The 10,214-nt window shown below is 42.5% G+C and overlaps 1 protein-coding gene across 1 annotated transcript in view; it reads left to right on the top strand.

Moving 5' to 3' along the window:
• NLN (neurolysin) overlaps positions 1-5,142 on the top strand; it is a 115,949-nt gene extending 110,807 nt beyond the window's left edge. Inside the window, exon 13 of the mRNA XM_007523490.3 lies at positions 3,353-5,142. Coding sequence (XP_007523552.1) covers positions 3,353-3,487 — 135 coding nt within the window. The 3' untranslated portion in view covers positions 3,488-5,142. The remainder of the gene's footprint in view (positions 1-3,352) is intronic.
• The last annotated feature ends 5,072 nt before the right edge of the window (positions 5,143-10,214 follow it).

Genomic DNA, 10,214 nt, shown 5'->3' with positions numbered 1-10,214 from the left:
AATGAAGAAAAGCATGGTGCCATTCAATTTGATTTCAGAATTCAAATTGTGTTTCTGCAGTGAAGATTTTCATGCCTGAGGCTACAAAATCTCAGGTTCAATCCCCAGCACCATCATAAACCAGAGCTGAGCAGTATTCCAGTTAAAAAAAAAAAAGTATGTGTGGTGAGGACATGTGTTTGTATAGCAGATAAACAAACTTCACAGAGAAAGAATCACAATCAATCAGTCATGGTTTTAGGTTCTTAGAAAAAAGTCTTTGACTAGAGTAGCCATCACTTACTCACATTGGAGGTCTAGACTGCTATTGTGAAAGTAATTAATTGCTGCAGACCAAGTTAAAAAAAAAAGATACACTTTTTTTTTTTTGAAGAAAATTAAATCTACAGCCAGGGTGATAGCTCAGCAAGACTTAGGTGTATGAAGTCCCAGGTTTTATTCTTGGCACTGCATTTTCTAGAGCCGAGCAGGTGGTCCGGTTGTTCTGTCCCTCTTTCATTATAAAGGTTTTCAGGAAGTTGAATGTCAGTGATTACAGTTTTCCGAAGCTCGTAAATTAGACCGCCAGGTTAATATATGCCTTTTCATTGCCATACCAGAATATTTTCTAACCTGCCCTTCTAGGTTCACCTGATGTTCTAAATTCTCACTCTGTCCAGTGTGGTAACCTGTGTGGTTTTTCAACACTTAAATATGGCTAATGCAATTTAAGAATTAAAAGTACAGGAAGGGGAGACAGTATAATGATTATGCAAAAGACTGTCATGCCTGAGGCATGATTCAATTCCCAGCACCACCATAGCCAGAGCTGAGCAATTTTCTGGTCTTACTCTTTCCATTATCCTTCTCATTAAAAAGTAAATAAAATATTTTTTAAAAGAATGAAAAGTGCTGTCAATATAAAAGAATCACTAGATTGTGAGCACACATACACATAATCAATCTTTCATGGCTACATGCTGAAATGATCATCCTGGGATGGGAGAGATAGCATAATGGTTATGCAAAAAGACTCATGCCTGAGGCTCCCAGCGCCCAGCCCCCAGATTTAATCTTCCACACCACCATAGGCCAGAGCTGAGCAGACCTGTGGTAAAGAAACAAAGGCGGGGGGTGGGGGGGTGGCGCACCTGGTTGAGCACACTTGTTGCAATGCGCAAGGATACAGGTTCAAGCCCCTAGACCTCCCCACCTGCAGGGAGAAAGCTGCAAGAGTGGTGAAGCAGGGCTGCAGGTATCTCTCAGTCTCTCTCCCACTCTATCCCCGTTGTAACTTTAACTTAAAAAAAGGGGTGGCTTATAGGCTGTGTTGTAACTAGAGACTTAAAAGGGGTTTAGCACTTAAGGATTCACAGCAGGGTGCTGGGAACGGGTTTAAACAATACAAGGTTTTATTAGGGTGAAGCGGATAAAAGGCAAAATAAACAGTTATCTATCATCAGGGGTTAAGAGTACACTGGGTCCATAAAGTCGGAGTATAGTTCTCAAAAGTTTAGTCCCAGAAGATAAACAATTATCAACTGAGGTATAGGTTGCTCATGGCTATAGAGAGATCTTAAAAGTTTCCTGGCTAGCAGAGTCGCACGTGTTCAGTTCCCCGTAGAAGTAGCCATGGCGGATGGATACCTGGAGCACCTCCGCCAAGGTGAAGCAGCAGCCAAAGAGAGCCAGCTGCTCTAAGTCTGTGCTTTTTACACATGTCCTTCTATGTATGTCCCACCTCAGGCTGATGTCATTCGTATGCTAGTAGTCCCAAACTCCTGTTAGGGTCACATCATCCCCCCCATTCCTCTCAATTTCTGGCTGCTCCTATCCAATAAGTAAATAAAAAAAAGGTAACTAAAAATTAAAAATTAAAAAAAGTGCTCAGTGGCAGCACATATGGGGTGAAAGAGAAAGAGAGAGGCAGTCACCCAGTAGAGTGCTCATATTACCATGCACGATGACCCAGGTTCAAGCTCCAGGTCCCCACTTGCAGGAGGAAGCTTCATGAGTAGTGAAGCAGAGCTGCAGTTACCTCTTTCTCCCACTCTCCTCAGCATTCTCTATCAAAACAAAGAAAAAAAGGAAATAAAAAAAAAAAGCCACTGGGAGCAGTGGAGTCATACAGGAATTAAGCCTCAGTGATAATCCAGATGGCAATAATAACAACAGTAATAATTCACTTATTCAGTTTTTTACTTTTGTATTACTAGAAATTTTAATTTTACATATGTGTGTACCATCATGTTCATATATATTATGAAGCAGTGCAATCATAAGGCAGTGCTGCCTAAAGCTTACAGGAAGGTAACTTTGATTAGTTATTTATTCCTAGTTAGAACCCAGACTATATGTGTGCCTATAGGTAATTAATAATATGCAGGTGATTTAAAGTTGTCATTGTTTTTAATAAAAATGACTATAGGATATTGAGTGACTTTTGTGTCTTTTTTATAGCCAATATGATCAATTTTATTTATCCACTATTAAGAATATAACAGTTTGACTAAACTTTTTTTCTGATGGTTATACCAACCAGAATCATTACTGTAAAACAAAAGTTAGATTACTTTTGAAATTCTCTTTTTCTTGTATTCAAAGAGAATATTGGTCCTAGTGGTCAAATAATATGAAGATAAATTTAAGAATATATTCTGTGAGCTATTTAATTTATACGTATATACAGAATTAGGATGGTGAGAAGAAAATGAAAACATTAACACTGATATTAAAATGCAGTTATTTTCTTTCACTTTATGTAAGTTGTCATAATTTAAAATTCCAGGCCTCCTCCCCAAAGAAAACTTTGCAAAGATCCTTATGCCCAGCACTGGGCATACAGAAATGTCTCACCCTCTACAATCCAGTCTAGGTTATTGTATACTGTCTGCCCTGGTCCAAAGGAAAGAATTTTTGCTTTTTTTTTTTTAGCCCCTATGTAAAAGCATAACAGAAGGCATTTTGACAGTGCCTTTGCCATTGTTTCCAGGTATACGGAAGCCCAGACCGTAGCCTTCTTAAACATTCCTTCTGCTCACCTTTTGAAGCCACATTTGAGATGAAGTAACAGATAGGAGCCTATTACGTATTCCATTTGGCTACTTTTTGTTTGCTCACTGCTGTGACTCTAAGGAGACAAGACATTAATAAAAGAGTATAGAAAAGAAGACTGGAGGTTTAAGCTCCAGATCTCTTAGCTACCAGAGTAAATAAATACTACACAGCTATAGTTTCAGCAAAAGAGACTATCCAGACAGAGTGAAATGAAAGTTCCTTTTTTATTTCACCCTGACTTCTTTCTTTTTAAATCTAGAGATATGGAAAATTGCTATAACCATGAATTATGAGGCATGATGTTTTATTTTATTAGGTTGGAATGAAATATAGAAACCTGATCCTGAAACCTGGGGGATCTCTGGACGGCATGGACATGCTCCAGAATTTCTTGAAACGTGAGCCAAACCAAAAAGCGTTCCTAATGAGCAGAGGCCTGCACGCTCCATGAACTGGGGCTGTTTGGTCACAGTCCATGTCTGGAGAACACGTCGACATCGCCATGTGTTACTGGCCTGGAAACTGAAGGGAGTTTTGAAAATGAAAATTTAGATTTCTATTGACTTCCTTTTTGTTTTTTTTATTTGAGCTGGAAAAAAAATGTAAATGGAATTATAAATACTGTGACCTAGAAAAAGACCCATTTGAAAATAAGTGTACTATAAAATCTTATAAAAATGGATTGGATTTCTTTTTTTATATAAAAAGTTTCGTATGAATGTAATTTGATTTTTTACTCTTGTAATCTAGAAATTATAATGTCAGAGGGCTAAGAATTTTTAAATTGAATCATATATGTTACCTAATTTGATCCTTCTTATATCTTGAAGTTTTATACTCGGGATTTCTGGACTGATAAATGAATCATCACATTCCTCTGGTAAATATTTTCTTGGAGCCCTGCATCAACTCCAATTCTGTCTCATAGCGAAGTGTGGCTTCTTTTGCCTTGCATACCTCAGGGCTAGGGGAATATGCCTCAATAATGCATTTATCTTTGTATTTCAGGCGCCATGATCCTGCCACACTTAAATTATATTCCTCCCTTTGATTTGGGTTTTCTGTATGAAGTGCTATCAGAGAATACAAAATCTTGTGAAATTCAACTAAACTGGCTTAGTGCATATTGCAAGATTTTTCTAACTTTGGCATATGAGCTAACTGGTACACTAAGCCAAGTTCAAGGGTATTTTTCATTTCTCATCTTTCTGGTATATGGTAGAGATTCACCCACAGTGGCACATTGACACAAAAGACACTTTTGAGTGCCTAAGAGAACTCAGAGTGATCAGGAGTTCAGAAATGCAGAAGAGGAGTTGTTCTAGACTTAAGTTGTTTGAGGAGACCTACAAAATCTTACATGCATGCTTACACTCAGTTGTGAGTTTAAGAGCTCAGGAGGCTCTCGATAGCCTATTTTGCCTTCTGGTTTTTAAATAAAAGTTAGAATCTCAAGCCCTTGCTACCAAATAGGCCTCACTTCTAGGTTAACTCTGTAAGCTCACTCTACTTTTGTTTCCTCCAGGAAGTAAGGAAACTAAAGCAGGATAATTTCTTTAAACATTCAAGTTTTGAGTGTTCTCTGCCTAGGTCTTCCAGCTGCTTCCCAGATGGGTGTGCCTGAGCTAGGACTGTACCAGTCAGGAACATCTTGTTCTCCAGTCCAAATGAATTTTGTCCTAAATAAAAAGTCATTTTGCTGCCTAATAAAATTATAGACAGCATGAAAGATTAGAAACTATAGCAGCAAAGAAAAGGAGTCTAAGATTCTTAGTGTCAAGCAGAGACTGTAAATATCCACATGAAATCCTTGCCTTCCCAGGGAATTGCCTGCCCTGGACGTCAATCAGCATCTCCACCTCTGGTACCAAAGTTGGATTCTGTTTGTTTGTTTGTTATGTTTATTTTTTGTCCTCAAAGAAGCCCCTGGTACTTTTCTCATGTTCTGTTTTCCAATATCAGACAAAACTCTCTTCAGCTTTTTCTACTGCCTAGTGTATCTCCTTAGCAATGCCTTTATCATTTTTATATCTTAACTTTTACATGGAGAAACTAACACTTAGTGTATAAAGGCTGCAAACAATAAAGTTACATTACTATCCACAAGGATGAACTCAAATTTCTTTCGTATTTTTAATGTCAAAACTAAAGTGCGTATGAGAACAGAAAAGCTGCCATGTTCTTTAAGAGTCCAGACTTCATATTTTAGATCACCAAAGTCAAGTGGAACTCTGTATGGTGGAGGGGCACTTCCGTGTGTGTGTGTGTGTGTGTGTCTATCTGTCTTTCTTGCACACACATGGATGCATGTACGCACACACATATAACATAAAAAAATAAAATAATGGTGGTGCAGTGGATAATGCATTGGACTCTCAAACATGAGGTCCTGAGTTCAGTCCCCAGCAGCACCTGTACGAGAGTGATGTTTGGTTCTTTCTCTCATATCATTTCTCATGAAAAAAATATTTTAAAAATGAATAAATAAATAAAATAATGGGGGGCAGGAGTTGGTACACTGGGTTAAGTGCACATAGTATGAAGCACAAGGACCCATGCCAGGATCCCAGTTTGAGCCCTGGCTTCCCAACTGCAGGGGTGTCACTTCACAAACAGTGAAGTAGGTCTGCAGGTAGCTATCTTTTTCTCTCCCTCTCTATCTTCTCCCCTCTCAATTACTCTCTATTCTATCCAACAACAACAAAATGGAAAAAAATGACACTAGCAACAGTAGAAAAAGTAATAAAATAATGAAGCAGGGAGATAGCATAATGGTTATACAAGATGTTTGTGCATAAAGCTCCATCCCTGGCACCACCATAAGCCAGAACTGAGCAGTGCTTTGGTTAAAATTATAATTGAAAATCCAAAGTAGCTATCAAAGAACAGTAATAGGAACTGGGAGATGGCTCATCCAGTCAAATACACACTTTACCATCTGTGAGGACCCAGGTTCCAGCCATGGGCACCAAAGGAGGCTTCCTGAACAGTGGAGGGTTGCAATCTTTCCTCTCTTCCTCAGTCCTTCTCTGTTTCTACTTAAAGTTAAAAATTCACTGGAGAGGTATATAACAACATTCATATACTTGTCTGTTGGTATGCTTCTGGATTCTGCTTGTGAAGCCTTCTGTTTTTATCATCACATTGGGTTCGCTTGTGTTGCTTGCTGTGTGTTCTGTTTGCATGTCCATTGTTGGCTGGGCACCCCCCTGCCTCCAGGATATTGGTTTGGTCTCCTCCCCCCCCCACCACCCCCTCCCCGCCGCCTCTGGGGCATTTGGTTTAGTCCTCTCTGGTTCATGCTTCTTCTCCCTGCCCCCTATTGTACGTATTTCCTTTGTTCCTGACTCTTCCATCAGAGGAGAGAGATGCAGGACAGAATTGGGTTGTGATTAGATTAATTTGTTGAACCGCATCCCTGCTCGTGAATAAAGATTGAACTGCATTTTCAGCTCAGCCATGAGTCTCTGGTTGTCTCTGTCTCCCGCCCATGAAGCCAGCCCGGCAAAAACGACAAAATGGCGCCCGAACAGGGACTAACACCAACGTGGGACCTAACCCGCCCATCCACCAGATAAGTAAAGCCGTTTGGCTACCTATCCACTATGGGCCGCAGTTGGCGAGGCGGGTGCGGCACGCGGTCCTGCCGCTCTCTTGTTCTCCACGTAGGCTTCGCTGCTGGAGCTGCCGCCTGACCCGCAGGCCACAGCGGGCCGCAGAGTCCATGAGAACGTGTGTCCCACTGCCACCACTGCGGAGTCACTCTGGGCCACACTTTGGTTCCCTGACCGGGAAACTTTGGTTCCTTGTGGCCGTGATCGTGGATCTTGGGGGATGCGCAGAGATTTCCCCTGGGACTTTCTGGACTACCTCTCACATGTTTCCCGCAAAGAGAGATGACTGACTTGGGGAGCGTTCTCCATTGCCCTGGTGTTCCCCAAAAGTGGAGACACGTGGTTGGTTCTGCCCTCCTGATTCGGTTCTTCTATGGGAAGACGTTTTTAAAAATGAGTGCCTGCAGCAATCCAGAAAAAATTGCCAGAAGCACCCTAAATGGAATTTCAAAGAGCTTTTTGGACTAGGACACCCTCCGGGGACTCATGATGCTACATGGTGAGATCTCGAAAATCTGGTTCAAGAAATCCATTTGAACCCTTGTTCTCTGACATTGCCCACAAGATGGCATGACTACAACGCACCCCCCAAAACCAATGATGTGACCTGACACCTAAAGAAAACAGATTCACAGACTCCAAAGCTCACTCTACAGAAAAGCAGAATTCCGGTGGCTGATCTTCCCCATCGAGGCAGACGTGCATCATTTCCCCCCCTGGCATTTCTTCCATGGTCATCTACTTTGAACTGGCACTTCTATCGGACTTACTGGTACACCTCTTGGACACTTCACACAACTCTATAGCAGCTTCCCTTTACACTGCTGGGTTTCTCAAAGACTGACTGCAGCCAGCTGCCTTGGGACTCTATAGGACACACACACACACCCCTCCTTGCTAGGTAATGCCTACAGAAACAGGAAACTCCTGTTGAGGCATAAAGTGCCTCCAAAGGCAAGAGATGCCCACAGAGGCAGGAAATGTCCTTTGGACTGATAGGCCTTGCCCACAGAGGCAAGAAACGTCCCCCTCAGGCCTTCCCTTGGCATCACACTGGTTCTTGCTGCTCTCTTACTTGTTCCTCCATGTCTTGTGCCAGTTTTTTTTTTTTGAAAATGCCTGCACGATATAGGTTTCTGTTCACCCCACACTCCTGATACTATGGCCATTAGTTAAAAAGAAAAGGGGGAATTGTTGGTATGCTTCTGGATTCTGCTTGTGAAGCCTTCTGTTTTTATCATCACATTGGGTTCACTTGTGTTGCTTGCTATGTGTTCTGTTTGCACGTCCACTGTTGGCTGGGCACCCCCCTGCCTCCGGGATATTGGTTTGGTCTTCCCCCCACCCCGCCTCTGGGACATTTGGTTTAGTCCTCGCTGGTTCATGTTTCTTCCTTCTCCCTGCCCCCTATCGTACGTATTTCCTTTGTTCCTGACCCTTCCACCAGAGGAGAGAGATGCAGGACAGAATTGGGTTGTGATTAGATTAGATTAGTTTGTTGAACCTCATCCCCGCTCATGAATAAAGATTGAACTGCATTCTTAGCTCAGCCATGAGTCTCTGGTTGTCTCTGTCTCCCACCTGCGAAGCCAGCCCAGCAAAAACAACACTTTTCCCTTATTTGGGAGCTTCTGTTTTCTCTGATCCAGCTTTCCAGTCCTTTTTCCAACTATGACATCATCTCCCCAGACAATACCATGGATCCACCTGCATGTTAGCTGTCAGGCTCAGGCAGAAACTAGTAAAGTCATGGGCCGCTTGGAATATACTTAAAATAGACCTGCTAGCTTTTTCCAAAATGGAGACCCCAAATCTTTATCCACCATATTCCAGCCTCTAAGTTCATGATTAGTCAACAATTTGTTCTGCTTTCTTTTTTTTTTTTTCCCCTCCAGGGTTATTGCTGGGCTCGGTGCCTGCACCATGAATCCACCGCTCCTGGAGGCCATTTTTTCCCCCTTTTGTTGCCTTTGTTGTTGTAGCCTTGTTGTGGTTATTATTATTGCCATTGTTGATGTTGTTCATTGTTGGATAGGACAGAGAGAAATGGAGAGAGGAGGGGAAGACAGAGAGGGGAGAGAAAGACACCTGCAGACCTGCTTCACTGACTATGAAGCAACTCCCCTGCAGGTGGGGAGTCGGGGGCTCGAACCGGGATCCCTATGTGGTCCTTGCCCTTTGCGCCACATGCGCTTAACCCACTGTGCCACCGCCCGACCCCCTTGTTCTGCTTTCTATCTTAACTCTTTTTCAGCCACCAGGTTCCAGGTGCTACCATGATGCCAACCAGACTTCCTAGAACAGACGACCCCACCATGTGTCCTAGAGCCCCGCCTCCCCAGAGCCCTGCCCCACTAGGGAAAGAGAGAGACAGGCTGGGAGTAAGGATCAACCTGTCAACACCCGTGTTCAGTGGGGAAGCAATTACAGAAGCCAGACCTCCCACCTTCTACACCTCATGATGACCCTGGGTTCATGCTCTCAGAGGGTTAAAGAATAGGAAAGCTATCAGGGGAGGGGATGGAATATGGAGCTCCGTGGGTGGGAATTGTGTGGAATTGTACCCCTCTTATCCTATGGTCTTGTCTGTGTTCCCATTTTATAAATTAAAACTTAGAGCCAGGTGGTGGTGCACCTGGTTAAGCACACACATTACAGTGCGCAAGGACCCAGGTTTGAGCCCCTGGTCCGCACCTGCAGGGGGAAAGCTTCATGAGTAGTGAAGCATGGCTGCAAGTGTTTCTCTGTCTCTCCCTCTCTATCTCTCCCCCTCCCTTCTCAATTTCTGTCTCTATTAAATAATAAATAAATATAAAGATTTTTTTTTAATTCACTGGGAGCAATACAATGGCAGAAGCACAAAGCCCTGGCTCAAAAAAAATTTTTTGTTGTTGAATAATAACTAAGGACTTGTATTTTGTAACATGTGCTCAACCAGGCATGCCACCACCCTAGGAGGACTTGTATTTTAAAACTTTTCTGAACTTTTGAATTTTTCCATCTACACTTCTCTCTTTTCTAGATCAAAGCGTAGAGTATTTGGTATTTGAATGGTGGATAGTAAAGTATTTTTGTTTTTCAATTTTTTTATTATCTTTATTTTTAAAAATAATATTTATTTTATTTATTTATTCCCTTTTGTTGCCCTTGTTTTATTGTTGTTCTTATTATTGATGTCATTGTTGTTGGATAGGACAGAAAGAAATGGAGAGAGGAGGGGAAGACAGAGGGGGAGAGAAAGATAGACACCTGCAGACCTGCTTCACCGCTTGTGAAGCGGCACCCTGCAGGTGGGGAGCCAGGGGCTTGAACCGGGATCCTTACACTGGTCCTTGCACTTTGCGCTACCTGTGCTTAACCCGTTGCGCTGGCGCCTGACTCCCTATCTTTATTTTATTTATTGGATAGAGACAGCCAGAAATCTAGAGGGAAGGGGGTGATAGGGAGAGACAGAGAGACACCTGCAACATTGCTTCACCACTTGCAAAGCTTTCCTCCTGCATGTGGGACTGGGGGCTCGAACCCAGGTCCTTGTGCATTGTCACATGTGTGCTCAACCAGGTG

Source organism: Erinaceus europaeus, chromosome 5 (assembly GCF_950295315.1).
Source record: "Erinaceus europaeus chromosome 5, mEriEur2.1, whole genome shotgun sequence".
Taxonomy (NCBI): domain Eukaryota; kingdom Metazoa; phylum Chordata; class Mammalia; order Eulipotyphla; family Erinaceidae; genus Erinaceus; species Erinaceus europaeus.
Note: the sequence above shows the minus strand (reverse complement) of the source record. Positions and strands in the feature narration are given on the sequence as shown.